At 48.3% G+C, this 15,946-nt stretch overlaps 3 protein-coding genes across 3 annotated transcripts; 1 reads left to right on the top strand and 2 right to left on the bottom strand.

Annotated features, from left to right (window-relative positions):
• Positions 1–89: 89 nt before the first annotated feature.
• LOC132260785 (transferrin 2) lies at positions 90–10,366 on the top strand. The gene is made up of 9 exons (XM_059759127.1): positions 90–250; positions 524–1,249; positions 1,321–2,941; positions 3,004–3,246; positions 3,320–3,357; positions 3,819–3,939; positions 7,980–8,631; positions 9,174–9,616; positions 9,691–10,366. Exons 1-9 carry the CDS (start codon positions 175–177, stop codon positions 10,160–10,162), a joined length of 4,392 nt encoding a protein of 1,463 aa, XP_059615110.1. The 5' UTR covers positions 90–174; the 3' UTR covers positions 10,163–10,366.
• Positions 10,367–10,747: 381 nt separating this feature from the next.
• Positions 10,748–13,005, bottom strand: LOC132261031 (probable peroxisomal acyl-coenzyme A oxidase 1). The gene is made up of 4 exons (XM_059759529.1): positions 12,879–13,005; positions 12,379–12,828; positions 11,883–12,288; positions 10,748–11,821 (listed from the first exon to the last, which is right to left on the bottom strand). Exons 1-4 carry the CDS (start codon positions 12,997–12,999, stop codon positions 10,804–10,806), a joined length of 1,995 nt encoding a protein of 664 aa, XP_059615512.1. The 5' UTR covers positions 13,000–13,005; the 3' UTR covers positions 10,748–10,803.
• Positions 13,006–13,414: 409 nt separating this feature from the next.
• On the bottom strand, positions 13,415–15,899 carry LOC132261030 (probable peroxisomal acyl-coenzyme A oxidase 1). Its single transcript, XM_059759528.1, has 4 exons — positions 15,504–15,899; positions 15,287–15,449; positions 14,912–15,204; positions 13,415–14,844 (listed from the first exon to the last, which is right to left on the bottom strand). Exons 1-4 carry the CDS (start codon positions 15,616–15,618, stop codon positions 13,415–13,417), a joined length of 2,001 nt encoding a protein of 666 aa, XP_059615511.1. The 5' UTR covers positions 15,619–15,899.
• Positions 15,900–15,946: the final 47 nt, after the last annotated feature.

A 15,946-nucleotide genomic window follows, 5' to 3' on the forward strand; every position in this document is an offset into this window, starting at 1 on the left:
CTCCTGTTTTCAAAAAACATGACTTCACTGCATGCTTTGTTGGCTCAAGAATCCCAGCGCACGCTGAGCATTTCGGCCTGTCGGCAGTTGGCGTAGTGACGGAGCAAGTGGGTGCGTCACGGAAAACTGTTTGTTGTGTTTTCTTCATGTTTTCCTGAATTCCTGCCGCACGAGATGATTTATTTACGTGCCTTTCCCTTTTTCGTGATCACCGCATTGATATTCACGCTGAATTGGAGTTCTGTTGCAGGTAAAATGGGTGAAAAGTGAAGTGTTTTGTTTGGCCACCAGTTGCCAAGGGGGAATCAATTTTCCTTCGATATCCTGGCAAATACCTCAAGAGGATTCTTGGGAAACTCATAATTCAATTATTTCCCAGGGATATTTAGCGTTGTGGGTGGTAAATTGGGGCTAAATGAGTCAGAAGAGCGTGATATTGAATCTCCCGGAATGACCGCGCCCATAGATTGTCAAAAGCTTGTCATGCAGTTGCTGAAAATCTCCCCGGAAACCTCTTTTGCAGGCCAATATCACCAATTCTACGATGAGCACAAGACGGAGAAGCTGATCTGGTGCACGACGAGTCGCGAGGAGCAGTACAAGTGCCAGAACTTCACGGTTGCCTTGGAGCGGGATTTCGCCCTGTTCGAAGATGACTTCTTCAACGTCTCCTGCCACCAGGCGTTCGACAAGGACGAGTGCATCCTGCTGATTGACCAGGAGAAGGCCACCATCACCTCCCTGGATCCCGGAGAGGTCTTCCAGGCCGGCCGATACAACTCGCTGGTGCCGATCTTGCAGGAGACTTACGAGGGCGGCTTCAAGAACTACTACGCCGTGGCTGTGATCAAGTCCGGCGCCACGGACATCTACTCCGTGCGGGATTTGCGCGGCAAGAAGGCGTGCTTCGCGGGCGTGGGCAGTCAAGCTGGCTGGACAATTCCCGTCTATCGTCTGCTGAAGGATGGCCTGATGGAGATTGTCGATTGCAACAATCACGTGAAGTCGGCGATTAACTTCTTCGGCAAGTCCTGCGCTGTGAACTCCCTGGTGAACAAGAACAATCCCATCGGCGACAACTCGGACAAACTCTGCAATTTGTGCACTGGCGTCGTGCCGGGCGGCAAATGCACAGCTCAGGATCCGTACGCTGGCTTCGAGGGTGCCTTCAGGTGTCTTCTGGAGGCGGGAGATGTGGCCTTCCTCAAGCACACCACCGTCACTGAGATGATCAACAGCAAGGAGTTCAGTGAGTAGCCCTAAAAGTCCGATTTTCGCTCAAGAAATGGTGTAAAATCTCCTCTTTTCTGTCCTTTGCAGAGAGTGTGTCTGAGAATCAATTCGAATTGCTCTGTCCGGATGGTCAGAAGCGCCCCATGAGTGAGTATCGGCAGTGCAACTGGGGTCTGGTGCCTTCGGACGCTGTTGTGGTGTCTTCAGCGCAGACAAGCATCGTGAGGAAGCGCATTGAAAGGTTTCTGCTGAAGAGTGTTGAGTTGTATTCCACGAAGCCTGTGGGACCGGATCAAACTTCCTCCTTCAATGCTGACCAAGGGAATCCTTATGACTCCGGAAGTCGATACAATAACTACGACAATCCCTACAGTAATGACAGATTTGGGGGATTCGGAGGCGCCGGAGCGGGAAGATATGACTCAAATCGAGCGTACGATCCCAACAGACCTTACGATCCGAACAGAGGATTCGACAGCAATCGCGGAGGCTTCGGGAGTGTGTATGATGATCCCTTCAGGACGACAACAACCACCACAACGACAACCACAAGGCGTCCTTCCTTCGGCTTCTACAACGATCCTTTCGGGAATATGAATCAGAACCAAACCAATCAGGATGAGTACAATCAGACGCAAGTCTATGAGAGATTCGAGCTGTTCGACTCAGAGCGCTACGGCACGAAGTTGAATCTCATGTTCAGTGACACGGCGAGGACATTCGCTGGCATTAAGGAGGAGGATCAGCACTTTGGCGGCTATTTGGGGGACAACATGGAGATCATCATGGGCGTGAGAATGTGTCCGGTGAGCAGAATGTCGCTCTGCATCACATCCGATGCTGAGATGGAAAAGTGCCTGAAGATGCGAACGGCGCTGAAGGCGCAGCTGATCAAACCTGAGATGATTTGCCAGAAAGGACATTCGCACATCCATTGCATGCAATATATCGCGCGAGGAGAGGCGGATGTGGCGGTGTTCGATGTGAGCGATGTGTACACGGCTGGATTGAACTATCAGCTCATTCCCTTCCTCTCGGAAGTCTACAATCTCGGCCAGCCGGAATACTATGTGGTGGCGATTGCCAAGGAGGAGGATCCGGACACTGAGTTGACGTACTTGAAGGGGAAGAATACGTGTCACTCGGGTATCAATACAGCCGCTGGCTGGGTCTATCCCATGGCGTATCTCATCTCCAACGGCTGGATTCGCCCTTACGGCTGCGACAGCATCCGAGCCGCCGCTGAGTACTTCTCCAAATCCTGCGTCCCAGGCGCCATCAGTGCGGAGTACAACACTGGCGTGCCGTACGACAACATGTGCGATCTCTGTCACGGCGTGAGCTACAGATACTGCCGGCGAGACGCCTCTGAGGACTACTATGGCCACACAGGAGCCTTCCGGTGTCTCGTGGAGGGCGGTGGACACGTTGCCTTCGCCAAGCACACGACAGTGAGTGAGAACACGGGTGGGAAGAAGCGCGAATGGTGGGCGAGGAACACGCTGAACGATGACTTCCAGCTGCTCTGTCCGGATGGCACCAGAGGACGTCTCAATGACTACCATCACTGCAATCTGGGCAAGGTGAAGGCCAATGCGGTGGTGACACGAGGCGGTCCGGGCTACAATGAGACACAAATCAATGCCTACATCAATCTCTTCACGTACGCTCAGCAATTCTATGGGAGGAAAGAGCAGGACGCATTCAGGTAAATCACTGAAAAATGCCTCATTGAATTGCCCAATCTAATATCTATTTTCCCCTTTGCAGCTTCAGCATGTTCTACTCTTATCCGCCGTTCCATGACTTGATCTTCCAAGATGCCACGCGGCAATTGACTGTGGTGCCGCCCGAGAATCGCCGCTATGATCGGTATGTTGGGAAGGACTTTATGCGTGCGCGACGCATCACGGACTGCCTGGCAGGTGGGAGTCAAGTGACGATAGATCGCATGCTCATTGCACTCATCACAGCCTTCACGGTTCTCTTTGGGAGGACAATTCTACTAGAGTAGCTGATAGACCAACTATAGTGTAGAGTGAAACAATCAATTTTTGGGTGTAAATATTACAAATTGTATTTGCAGCGGAAGATTAAGCGATGATCTAGAAGAGCTGCAAGAAAGCGAGAAAGTTAAAATTAAGGAATATCATTCCGTCCGGAAGATTCCGTCCATTTTTACCGAACTTTTTATATAATCCAGAATCTCATTTTTATACGCACACGCGCCATTTTAGAGAGCAATAATGTGTAAAAGAAGAGATGTGTTTTTTTTAAATGTGACAAAGTAGTTGAGGATAATTTTAGGGAAGAAAAACCCACGTGTCTGTTGAAAAGTCAATAAAGAAATTACTTTTCCTTCTGAGAAGATGTTTTCAAATGTCTCTCATTTTCCCGCACAAACTTATCGACATGTGCGTGCGCAACTGGCCGACAGAGAGACACCGAAGAGAGGGGGAAATGTCAGCGGACGTCAGCAGACGGGAGCGCCACTCCTCCCATTTGTCATCCAACAGCGTGGCGAGAACGTCGCCAGTGGATTTGCTGCTGTGGGCTTTTTCGTGGAAATTCAGTGTGAAAATTAGTGTTGGAATCGTGCGTGAAGATGTCAGTGAACCTGCGGACGGTGTATGCATTCGCCAGGGAGATGTACCCCAAGAAGGTGAAGGGGGACATTCAGTACGGCACGGCGGGATTCCGGACAAAGTAAGTGTGCTGATGGCCTTCGGGGCGGTTTCCCACCCTCTCAATTTCCCACCTCATCCGAATGCCACCGCCTCGGTGAGCAACACAACTTCCCTGTCCATTTCGCCAGCCCATTGTCTCTCGCGTCTCGCGGCCGAGAAAGTGAAGGTGAACTGGGCGAGAGAGACAGCGAAAATCCTCTCTCTCTCCGCGGCTTATCTGCGTGACACCTTTTGCTATCGCGCCAACCTCAGCTCGAGGGGCCCCGCCGGGCGTCCCGGAGAAGTGTCCGCAATTGCTCTAAACGACACCTCTTCCGGTCAATTACCGCACACTCGCTTCCTGACCCGATTTCTGGCATTCGTGGCTTTTCCTCAAAGGTCGCGCGAAGAGGATCATTTGAGAGCGCGATTTTGTCTGCCTTTTGGAAGACTTCTCAAGATGACTCAGTGATGCGCTCAATAAATTTTCCGCTACATTTTGCCTCGTCGTGGGGGTAATTTTATGAGATGGAAAATCAGTGAAGCAGTCTAATGGATCTCCTCCAATTGTCCCACGAGAGCCGCGCAGTCACTGATCTCCGCCGGCATGCGGGCGAGACGAATGCAGCGGCCCAGGAGCGAATGCCCGGCGCAGAATCTATGACTGATAGGCCTAGTTAGACATGGAGACATTCCCTGGAAATATTCACCATTTCCTAGCTAAATATAAAAGAGCCACGCAGGCTGACTCACTCGCCGAGGGAGTTGCGAAAATCATAGATTCAGATTAGAGATGGATTATGGATTAATCATGGCGAAATTCATGCTTAACTTTTATCGAATCAATTACTATACTTCGGCTTCGAAGCTTCATTTAGCACTATTTTAGAAGAGTTGCAAAGCCACGATTTAACACAGATATTTTCACACATGGAAGTTCTTCAAAGGCTCCGCCCACTCGAATGCTCCGCCCAAAAGCGTGTATTTTTCTTAAAATTCGAATATTTCGGGGAATATATTATGATTAAACAGACTATCAAATAAGCACAGGACTTTCTTTTTTATAATACCAAACAATAACAGTTTAATTTCGCGTTTTTCACTCGTCAAATCGAACTTATCGAAACGCATTAATGAAATTTCCCTTTTTGGTGAAATTTTTCCAAACACTTTCGCAGTTTTATCAGTGCGACTGAATGTTTTATCTTCATTGTCGCGTCTGCTATCTCCTCCACCTGTTTTTCCATCTTCAATCACTCACTCGTGCGCCGTTCAACTCTGGCCACAAGACGCTTGTCGCGCGCCACAGAATATCCACGCACGAGCATAAATATAAACTCCGTGGGCCAATGTGGCGAGGAAGGAGCCCGTGGGGGTGACGAGAGTGCTCCAAAGGTGTTGCTGAGGGGGACAATGACACATTCACGACAAATTCCACGCGACTCCCGGATTTATTTTTACTGCCAAACTGCTCTAAAAAGCGAAGCATTCAGCCTGTGGGCGATCCTCTCTAGACGCTCTGCCAGCGGGAATTCACTGGTGAGAGACTGTCTGACCCTTCGCCATCTGATTCTCCGTCACGATCAGTATGGATTGGAGCAGTGGAAGAGGTCAAATGGAGAATGTAAAAATAGTCACAGGGTCAGTAACCACATTGTGAGCCAAATTTTTATATCTATCATGCTCTCTTCCGTGCGCTCGACAAGAGCATTTTTATTGTAGCCATTCAACCCTTTTTTTATTTTATTATATTGATCGAACGCAGGCGGAAGAAAATGAATTGAGCGGTTAGTTGGCAAAATTCTGCTGCCTTGAGATTGAGAGTCATTAGAAGAATATCACATTTTCCCAGGAAAGTGTGATAATTGAGATGTGGTGCTTTAAGAATCCCTCTGTTTTTCTGTGGTTTTTTCTCTCTATCTCAGTCAATAAAAGTGGTTTTTTGTTTTTCTTGAAAACACATTAATTTTTTTTTCTTAAGCCCTGAAATCCCTGAAAATCATCAATAATTCCACTAAATGATCATATTTTGAAAATTCCCTTCAAAGGAAGTGAGAATCTTCAACTGTGAATGCAGGAAATTAAGTTAGACAAAAAAAAGATTGTGTGGAAAAAAAAGAGACTCGGATTTTAAAAATAGTCAAAAATTCTCCAAATTCCACCGGTTTTCATGCAGAGAAAAACTTCAAAAAGTCTCTCACAGAAATTTATTTACACACTCGCCTCTTGGATACGGCCAATGTCGAGGAAATTCAATAAATAAAGCGATTAAATTCCCATCAGAATTTGCAGTGCCTCACAAAGCTGAAGTGGATTTGTTTTTACTATTGAAGTTGTAATTGTAATAATAACACACAACTGTGCTGCAGCTCCAAACACGTGTTGGCGCTGATCGTGTGAATGGTTTGTGATCTCCCCATTGACGCTCAATAATGCGGTTAATTTGGGATATTATATTACGACGATTGGCAGAGATGAAAGGGAAATTCGATTCGTGTGCTTATATTGTGAGTGTAAATATTGGAAGTGGTGAAAAAAGCTCACATTTTCACGCTACCTTCCTTTTTTCGAGATGGAATTCCTGAAATAGCCCAGCATTGTCACTCTCTTTGCTGAATCAATAGTCGACCATTGATTGGCAGATGTTGGGGAAGAAGATTTGCTGCCATTGCAAATAATTGAGCCGATTACTTATGTGGTAAAATAATGTGCAATCAATTACTCAATATTTAATTGAGTTTAATAATTAAATGCATCTTTATGTAATTGAGTGTAATTGCTATTGAAGGTATTGATGTTGATTATCGCATGGAGAAACCCTGTAAGTTGTTCGAGATGTAATTGAGATTGAAGAATTCTCTCTAATCTATCAATTTATTATAGCTTCTGGGGTTTCTTTGTTCTCTTTAATCAGAACTCTAGAAAGATATTCTGATTTGCGCTGCAAATATGCAATTTATCAGTTTAAACACTCTTTTGAAAATACTCTGATATTTTGTAGAATAATGAGTCGTTACAACTTTACGGATTTCGTATTTCCATTCGTAAAAGCTACTAATTTTGGTGTTGCAAACTTTATACTCTTCATAGCTTATATTGGCGGCCGTCCGGCGGCGCTAGTGTGAAGAAGGAATGAAGTACGAACGAGAAAGCAATACAAGGCGAAGTTGAGAGTTTATTTAATATGAATTTCAGCTGTCAAAAAGTTATTTAATTGCCAGACAAGACATCATCATTCGTGCGTGTCACGATATGTTCGCGTGAGCAATAAATGGAATAAAAACATAGCTTTTTATGCACTTGAAAATGTTTTAAGAAACCAATTAATTTCACTGGAAAGAATCAAAGGATGCTCAGAAACACATAACCTCAATTTGGTGCGTTGAAATGCGCACAAATGGCCAGAAAAATCCAATAAATTTGTGTTTATCTACATAAAAACATCATAATTGTCTATTTCTTTGGTTTTCACGTGCATTTTCCGACCTTTCTTGATTAAATGCTACAAAAATATGAATTGACATCAAATGTTGTATGTAAATATTATGAATCATAATCTTACAACACCTTTTTACGAATTGATATCTTTGACAGCTTATTTAAAATGTTATAAACGTAATGTTGCAACGACGCCTAATTCTATTTTATAAAGGAAGTGAGATCAGACACAGAAAGCACATCCAAAGTCGTTTATATTATGATTATTTTATTAATTTTCCTGTTTCAAAATAGCTCAATTACGGGAAGAATGTCAAGAAGAGTTCTAGAAAATATCTCTTAATATCGCTGCACCTGCTGATATCATCAAAACCTTGAATATGACTGAAGATCAGACACAGTCAGATTCACAGTCAGTAATTGAATTATTTCTGATAGAAATCTTCACTCAAAGAGAGACACTCTTTCATCTCACACAAACACTTTCCTTCCGAATTCACGCGACTGTCTGCAATTGCTCAAGGTGATTCCTTGATGAAATCACTTCCTGATCTGGTTTTCATATCTAAAGAGCTGCGTGGAGAAAGAATGTCGAGTGGAATTGACTCTTTTCTCTCTTGATGGTTTGTCTTGTATTTATAGAGCCGAAAATTTGGATTATGTAATGTACCGGATGGGATTGCTGGCAACGCTGCGATCGCGATTGAAGAACGGCGCCGTGATTGGTGTGATGATAACGGCGTCGCACAATCCTGAGCCGGACAATGGTGTGAAGCTGGTGGATCCGATGGGGGAGATGCTGGAGGCGCGATGGGAGAAGTTGGCCACGCGACTGGTGAATGTGAGCGATCAGGAGTTGGAGAGTGAAATTGCGGCGGTGATTCGCGAGGAGAACGTCTGCATCTCGGCTCCGTCCACGGTGTTCGTGGGCATGGATAATCGCTACCACAGTCCGAGGCTGCTGAAGGCCGTGTGCGATGGCGTGGTGGCGCTCAAGGGGGGCGTGAAGGAGTTCGGCATCCTCACGACGCCCATGCTGCACTATCTCGTGGTGGCGGCCAACACGAAGACGCGCTACGGCATGCCGACGGAGGAAGGATACTACAAGAAGCTGATCACGGCCTTCCAGAACGTCCGCGGCACGACCACCACGCGCGCCAACTACACAAACCGCGTGTACTTTGACGGCGCCAACGGCGTGGGGGCGCGAAAGATGCTTCAGTTCCTCAAGCGCATGGATCGCGGCCTGGATGTTGTGGTGTTCAACAGCGGCGAGGGGAAGATTAATCACGAGGTGAGTGAAATGATCCACAAGCGACTTATCGAATCGCTCTTTCATTTTTTGTGTCTGCGCGCGTGATTGCTGAAAGCCACTAATGAGGGGAAAGGAAAAATTAGGAATTTGTGCACGAAATTGGATTGTTAGTCATTCGCACCACAACGCCTTTTAAGCAAACAGAAAGAACACAAATGTGCTTCAGGTGACGTTTTTCTTTAGTCGGAATTTTGTTGTGATTCATCAGAATTTCTCTCCATTAGAATTCAATTTTTCATAACCTTTACGTGTGATTCGAAACACCTTCCAAATTCAAGGCTCTTCCAATGAAATCTATATATTGGCAATTTTGTTTTAATTGATTGCCGTGTGATAGTGGGTGAAATGGGTGAAATATGTAAGCAAAATGGGCATGACTTTGAAAAGGAAGAGCAAAACTTTCTGCATAATCAATTCTCACGGATGGAAATTTCCTGTGGGCGGAGAAAATCTCCCGCCCAGGGGATGTAATTGAAAACTCACCCTCTTTCAACATTGTCTGTGTGTCTCTGTCTTTGCAGTGCGGCGCCGACTATGTGAAGGTTCAGCAGAGGGCGCCGGCGGGAATGCCCGAAGTGGAGGCGAACGCGCGCTGTGTCTCTGTGGACGGAGACGCGGATCGCGTGGTGTACTTCTTCACGGATGAGAACAACTGCTTCCACCTGCTGGATGGGGATCGCATCGCCACGCTGGTGGCGGATTATCTCATGGAGTTGGTGCGCGAGTGCAATGTGAACCTGCGAATGGGATTGGTGCAGACGGCGTACGCCAATGGCGCCTCCACGGACTACATTGAGCATCAGCTGCGCGTGCCCGTGGCGTGCGTGCCCACGGGCGTGAAGCATCTCCACCACAAGGCGATGGAGTTCGACATTGGGGTGTACTTCGAGGCCAATGGCCATGGGACGGTGATCTTCAGCCAGAATGCCAAGGATATGATCAAGAAGACCGCTGAGGATGACAAGTAAGTCAGGATTTCTCATCTATTAAATCAGAGATTTTGGAGATTTTACTGGATTTCATTCCTCATTTTTTCAGCGTGAACGAAGAGCAGCGAAATGCAGCAAAGACATTCTTGCAAATAATTGATCTCATCAATGAGACAGTGGGCGATGCCATCTCTGACATGCTCCTCGTGGAGACAGTGCTGCTGGCCAGGGGATGGAATCTGCGCGACTGGGCCAACACGTACACAGATCTGCCGAATCTGCAGCTGAAAGTCTCCGTGGCGGATCGCAATGTGATCACCACGACTGACGCTGAGCGCGTGTGCGTGACTCCCGAAGGTCTGCAGGAGGAGATCAATGCTCTCGTGGCCAAATACCCACGCGCCAGGGCTTTTGTGCGTCCCTCGGGCACTGAGGATGTGGTCAGGGTGTACGCCGAGGCGGAGAATAAGGAGGACACAGCTGTTCTGGCCCATGAAGTGGCTTCGGCTGTGCACAGACTCGCCGGCGGCGTTGGCAGTCCGCCGGAATTGCCCAGGCAGTTCGTCAACTCACACTATTAAGGCTCTCTGGATGGCAGATGCGCTTCAATGTGGGTCCAAAAAGCAGAGATTTATTCTACCCTCATCACGAGCAATCATTGGTATTTTCCAGTGGCCGATCAATCATACAATTTATCCCGCGCCGGCCACTGACTTGTGATCCCAACAACTGCCATCTACCACACACTTCTTGGCTCACACGGCCGTAGTTATGGAAGAAGGAAAGAGAAAAGGGGGAAATGTTGATAGAAAGCATCTACTTTAGGTAAATTGTTGAAGATTATTTGCCAATTGCTTGCATTTTATCACCTCAAGAGGTTTTATACTGTTTATGACATTGATTACCAAACCTAATCGGACCCAATATTTATCATTTTTTTATGTTGATTGATTATTTTAATGTTCTTTCTAACCCTTTCGCAATATTTAAGGTATATAAAGTGAAATTCAAAAGAAAATTGTGCAACATTCCCGAAAGACGAGTAATTTTAGGCACATTTCAACTCATAATAATTTACATGGAATATGTTTTTTTTTCTATAAATGGAACTTCATGAAGGAATTTATAAAGTTGGATCTTAATAAATTATTAATAGAGAGTGATCCTCTAAAAACCACCAATTTTATTATTTAGAATAAGAATACCAAAGCATGCTGAATATTTACAATTTCGATCCCTTCATGAATGGCTTGAGGTACTTGTGGAAAGTGGCGTTGACGGGTTCCTGGTTCAGCGGACTCTTCATGGCGTCTTCGTAGATGTGCTCGTAAACGTTTCCGTCGAAGGCGCCCAGCGCCGAGCGCAGAACTTCGTCCGGGAAGTCGAATCCGTCCACGAGCGCCACGGCGTTGGGCCGCAGGCGACTCAGGACGCCCTCCAGGCGCTTCTGCAGCTGCTCCACGTTCGCCTCGGAGATCGTGGTGAAGCGCAGGAGATCCCCGAGCGCCTTCTGGGCCGCGTCCACGGCGTACAGCTCCAGCAGATCGCGCAGCACAGACGCCAGCGCCGGCGAGACTTTGCCGCTGATCTTCTGCATGGCTTCGTGGCCGGCGCGCAGGATGAAGGCTCGACAGTGAGCATCGGCCGCGGCCACGAGTTCGATGGAGGATTCATTGGACGCCTGGCCAGACTTCTTCCCTTCTCCCAGGCGACGATCAATGCTCTGGGCGGCGGAGCGGATTTTAGCCGCTGCCACAGCTTCAAAAGCCTCAACAATCCCTCCAATGCTTCCGTCCCATTTAGTCCGGATGGAGCGATCAGGGAAGCGTCTCAGATACCCCACAGTAGGCGACATGTCGGGATTCTTGGCCGCCTTCATGAGGAATCGCGCTGTCTGGAGCAGAAGAACTGTGTTCTCTCCCTCGTAAGTGTAAGCGGCTGTGACGAGGCCGAAAAGCATGGGAAAGCCTGAACTCTCGAGGTATCCGTGACCACCGCAGGCCAGGCGGCAAGTCTCAACTCCAGCCACGGCGTCAGTCGTTGTGATCGCTTTCAGGGCACAAGAGAGAGCGTGAAGCTCCGGCAAGCGCTCAATTTTCCCTCGTTCCAGCTCACTGATCACGGAATTGTACGTGTCGATGATAAAGTCTGCTGATAGCTTGAAGATGACACTCTTGGCGATTTGCGGGAAGACTTTCCTCTGCTGCGTCACATGATCCAGAATCTGGGGTTCAGGTTCACTGGGGAAAGAGCAGAAAAATGTCAGGCAAATTTCTTGTCATCAGAATGCTTGTGACTTACTCAGGATCGATGGGACTCTGGCGTCTCACTGCTGAGTATCTCGTGGCAATTGTCGCTGCCTGGGCCAGACGATTGCTCATGTCTCGCACAATCATCACCCTCACGAAGACCATCGTGCCGTAAGTCAGCACGCTCACGGGCGCCTTCACGAACGTTCCATCCTCCAGCACCTGCGCATTCTTCATCAGCATATTTTCCCGCGGAATGCGGTGATTGGTGAAGCCCAGGAATCCATTGTTCGTGCTCTTGAGGCCCATTTTCGCCCCAATGTCGCCCACTTTCACCCCCGGCAGTGGCATGTGTGAGTCTTCATCGCGAATCTGGACGATGAATGGGAAGATTCCCTTACTCTGGCCACGAATGATGAGCTGAGCCATCACGATAGCATAATTTGCCGTGTGTCCCACTGGAAATTATTGCGTTAATGCGCTTCTTATTTGAACAGAAATCTTATCTCAGAGCTCACAGAGTTATCTCACGAGCCACAGATACTCACATCCTCCTGGCCACCACTTGAAGGAAGTCAGTGTGGGACTGTTGATGACGAATTCCCTGGTCTTCTCGTCGTAAGTCGCTGTGGTTTCCAGTCCGCGAATGAAAGTTCCGTGACCCAATTCAGTTTGGGCATAAGTGCCAATGAACTCGCATCTCAGGGCGCGGCGGAGCCACTTTTCCTGCTGCTCAGGCGTCGCCTGGCCCAGGATCGTGGGGATGAACATGGAGAAGTGCAATCCAATGGGACTCGTTGGTCCAATTGCGCCGGCGGCGCGCAATTTGAGTATCAACTGATGATGACTCAACTCTTCGGGACCAGTTTGTCGCAGTTCCTTGATCTGAGACAGGGTCAGAGTGCCCTGTCTCACCATCTCCTCATACAACTCCTTGTGCGAAAGGTAGGAGAGAGGAATCTTCGACTGCTGCTCCGGCTTCTTGAAGTACATCTCCTCTGGAAGGCAAATTGATCAGCACAATTCTCAATCTGAGCCACAATCTCACCATTTCGTCTCTTCTCCGCCACCTTATCAGCTCCTCCATGCCACCAGGCGGTGAATTCTCCCGAATTGAAGCACGCAATGCTCCTCTCTCGCGCCAAATCCTTGTTCACCTTCCTTCCCATCGTTCTGCTTGTCTTTCCGTCACTCTTTCTCCAGCACCAATTGACAAGTGTGAGATGGAAAATTGCCGAGTAACTCACGTATGTTCCATTTAAACAACCTTTGAGACGATCTTTTATCAGCCTCTTGGCTTCGAACTGACAACTCTACGATAAAGACTCACTCGAATCAACTTTATTCCCCACTCTATATGGCTGTTGTGTATTTACGAATAACATTCGTCGCGATCGGAGAAAGTCGCTCTTGTGTAAGTGAGCAAAGTCAAGATTACTCAAGAAATACCAGCAAGAATACCAGCGTGGTTCGCATGACTAAAGAAATCCAGCACTTCTGGGATTATTTAAAATTTACCCGTCCTTGAATAAAAAATTCCCTCACCATTCACAGAATATTACAATACAATCATTCAACAAAAGATTAAAGCTTAGATTTGCCCGCCTTCATGAATGGCTTGAGGTACTTGTGGAAAGTGGCGTTGACGGGTTCCTGGTTCAGCGGACTCTTCATGGCGTCTTCGTAGATGTGTTCGTAAACGTTCCCGTCGAAGGCGCCCAGCGCCGAGCGCAAAACCTCGTCCGGGAAGTCGAATCCGTCCACGAGCGCCACGGCGTTGGGCCGCAGGCGACTCAGGACGCCCTCCAGGCGCTTCTGCAGCTGCTCCACGTTCGCCTCGGAGATCGTGGTGAAGCGCAGGAGATCCCCGAGCGCCTTCTGGGCCGCGTCCACGGCGTACAGCTCCAGCAGATCGCGCAGCACAGACGCCAGCGCCGGCGACACTTTGCCGCTGATCTTCTGCATGGCTTCGTGGCCGGCGCGCAGGATGAAGGCTCGACAGTGAGCATCGGCGGCGGCCACGAGTTCGATGGAGGATTCATTGGACGCCTGGCCAGACTTCTTCCCTTCTCCCAAGCGACGATCAATGCTCTGAGCTGCAGTGCGGATTTTAGCCGCTGCCACAGCTTCAAAAGCCTCAACAATCCCTCCAATGCTTCCGTCCCAAGTGGCCAGGAATGAACGATCAGGGAAGCGCTTGAGATACTCCACAGTAGCTGACATGTCGGGATTCTTGGCGGCCTTCATGAGGAATCGCGCTGTCTGGAGCAGAAGAATCACGTGTTCGCCCTCATAAGTTGCTGCTGCCGTGGTGTATCCGTAGAGCGTGGGAAAGCCTGAACACTGAAGATATCCATGACCGCCACAGGACAGACGGCAAATCTCGATTCCCTGGGAAGTCTCTTGTGATATGAGGGCCTTCAGGCAGCAAGATAATGCGTGAAGATCAGCCAAACTATCGAACTTCCCCGTGTCGAGATCCTGCAAGACTTGCTGGTACATTTCCAGGAGTGCCTTGGCGCTCATCTTGAAGATGACACTCTTGGCGATTTGTGGGAAGATTTTGTATTGCTGCGTCACATGATCGATGATCTGTGGTTCCTTCTCGCTGGGATCAATGGGACTCTGTCGCCTCACTGCTGAATATCTCGTGGCAATTGTCGCCGCCTTGGCGAGATTGTTGGACGCGTCCTCGACAATCAGCACTCTCACGTACACCATCGTGCCGTAAGTCAGCACAGACATGGGTGACTTGACGAAGGTTCCATCCTCCAGCACCTGCGCATTCTTCATCAGCATGTTGCCGCGTGGAATGCGGACATTCTTGAATGCCAGGAAGCCCTGATTGACACAGTTCATGCCCAGTTTGGGTCCAATTTCACCCACAATCACACCCGGAAGTGGCATGTGCGTATCTTCATCACGCAGCTGGACAATGAACGACTGAACTCCGTGACATTTGCCCTGGGTGTACAGCTGGGCGATGACTACGGCATAATTACCCGTGAGTCCCACTGACAAAGAGAGACACACAAAGCATTAGGAGCAAGAAATAATGGGCAAATTATCCGGCTGACTCACTTCCTCCTGGCCAGAACTTGTACGCCGCCAGAGAGGGTGTGTTCAGGACAAACTCCCTCGTCTGCGGATCATAATCCGCCCTGGTTCCGATGCCCCGAACAAAGGTTCCATGACCCAATTCCGTCTGGGCATAAGTCCCGATTATATTGCAATTGGCCGCCTTCTCTGCCCACTTCTCCTGCTGCTCGGGCGTTCCCTGGCCCAGGATTGTGGGCACAAACATGGACAGGTGCGTTGTCACGGGCGACAGAGGAGAAGTCACTTCAGATTCCACCATCAAGAGCATATTATCGCTGTTTTGGGAGAGGAAAAACGGGGCGAGAGATTAGATTAACCTGTCCGTGCCAAAGGTCACAGTTTTCATATTTTTCATACTAAAAGTTTCCATTTCCGTAGCGTCCGGAGGCCAGCAAATCCCTGTACTTCTGGAATCTGTGCACCGTGCGCTCCACGCCTCGCTCGTACAGCTCCTTGTGGCTGAGATAGCTGTCCGGGACGGTGAACTTCTCCTCATAGCCATCGCGAAGGTAGTAATTCTCTGCAAGGAAGCCCCCAATTAGTCTCCAGACTCAAACATCTGCCCGATTCTCACCTCTCCAGCGCTTCTCGCGCAACTTGTCATTGCCTCCGTTCCAGTACACGGCGAACTCCTCAGAGTTTATGCCCGCGCCTCGTCGCTCGTACGCCAGGTCAGGATTCACCTTCATTCTGAGCACAGTTCCGCGCGATCACTTCTAGACTTTCCGGCAAGTCATAGAAAACTGCGAAAGTCCGCGACAAGAGCAAATTATCTAATTGATAGCGAGTCAGTGCGCTTTCTCCCTCCACTCAAAACGACTCCACAAACGCCACAAATATACCAAAAGAGCAAAAAGACCAAAGCGAAGTGATTAAGCTTAGTGCTTAAAGTGTTTGCAAACTTCTTGTGAACTTCTTGTCTTCAACACGATCAAATTGGTCAAAACATCGCGAATTTGGCGCAATTTATTAACAGAGTAGGCAGAGTATATAGAAATCTTGCAAAGCACGTTAAAA

This window comes from Phlebotomus argentipes, unplaced genomic scaffold (genome assembly GCF_947086385.1).
Source record: "Phlebotomus argentipes unplaced genomic scaffold, Phlebotomus argentipes genome assembly scaffold_18, whole genome shotgun sequence".
In the NCBI taxonomy this organism is placed as follows: domain Eukaryota; kingdom Metazoa; phylum Arthropoda; class Insecta; order Diptera; family Psychodidae; genus Phlebotomus; species Phlebotomus argentipes.

What these genes read in the sequence shown, in the direction of transcription:
- LOC132261031 (XM_059759529.1), bottom strand. Translation starts at nt 12,999, where the DNA reads ATGGGAAGGAAGGTGAACAAGGATTTGGCGCGAGAGAGGAGCATTGCG. An exon ending in GGCGGAGAAGAGACGAAATG is followed by an intron (nt 12,829 to 12,878) that starts GTGAGATTGTGG and finishes TTTGCCTTCCAG; the next exon opens with AGGAGATGTACTTCAAGAAG. An exon ending in CAGAGTCCCATCGATCCTGA is followed by an intron (nt 11,822 to 11,882) that starts GTAAGTCACAAG and finishes CTCTTTCCCCAG; the next exon opens with TGAACCTGAACCCCAGATTC.
- LOC132260785 (XM_059759127.1), top strand. Translation starts at nt 175, where the DNA reads ATGATTTATTTACGTGCCTTTCCCTTTTTCGTGATCACCGCATTGATA. An exon ending in AGGACAATTCTACTAGAGTA is followed by an intron (nt 3,247 to 3,319) that starts GCTGATAGACCA and finishes TTGTATTTGCAG; the next exon opens with CGGAAGATTAAGCGATGATC. An exon ending in ACGGCGGGATTCCGGACAAA is followed by an intron (nt 3,940 to 7,979) that starts GTAAGTGTGCTG and finishes TTGTATTTATAG; the next exon opens with AGCCGAAAATTTGGATTATG.
- LOC132261030 (XM_059759528.1), bottom strand. Translation starts at nt 15,618, where the DNA reads ATGAAGGTGAATCCTGACCTGGCGTACGAGCGACGAGGCGCGGGCATA. An exon ending in TACGGAAATGGAAACTTTTA is followed by an intron (nt 15,205 to 15,286) that starts GTATGAAAAATA and finishes CTCCCAAAACAG; the next exon opens with CGATAATATGCTCTTGATGG. An exon ending in CAAGTTCTGGCCAGGAGGAA is followed by an intron (nt 14,845 to 14,911) that starts GTGAGTCAGCCG and finishes TCTCTTTGTCAG; the next exon opens with TGGGACTCACGGGTAATTAT.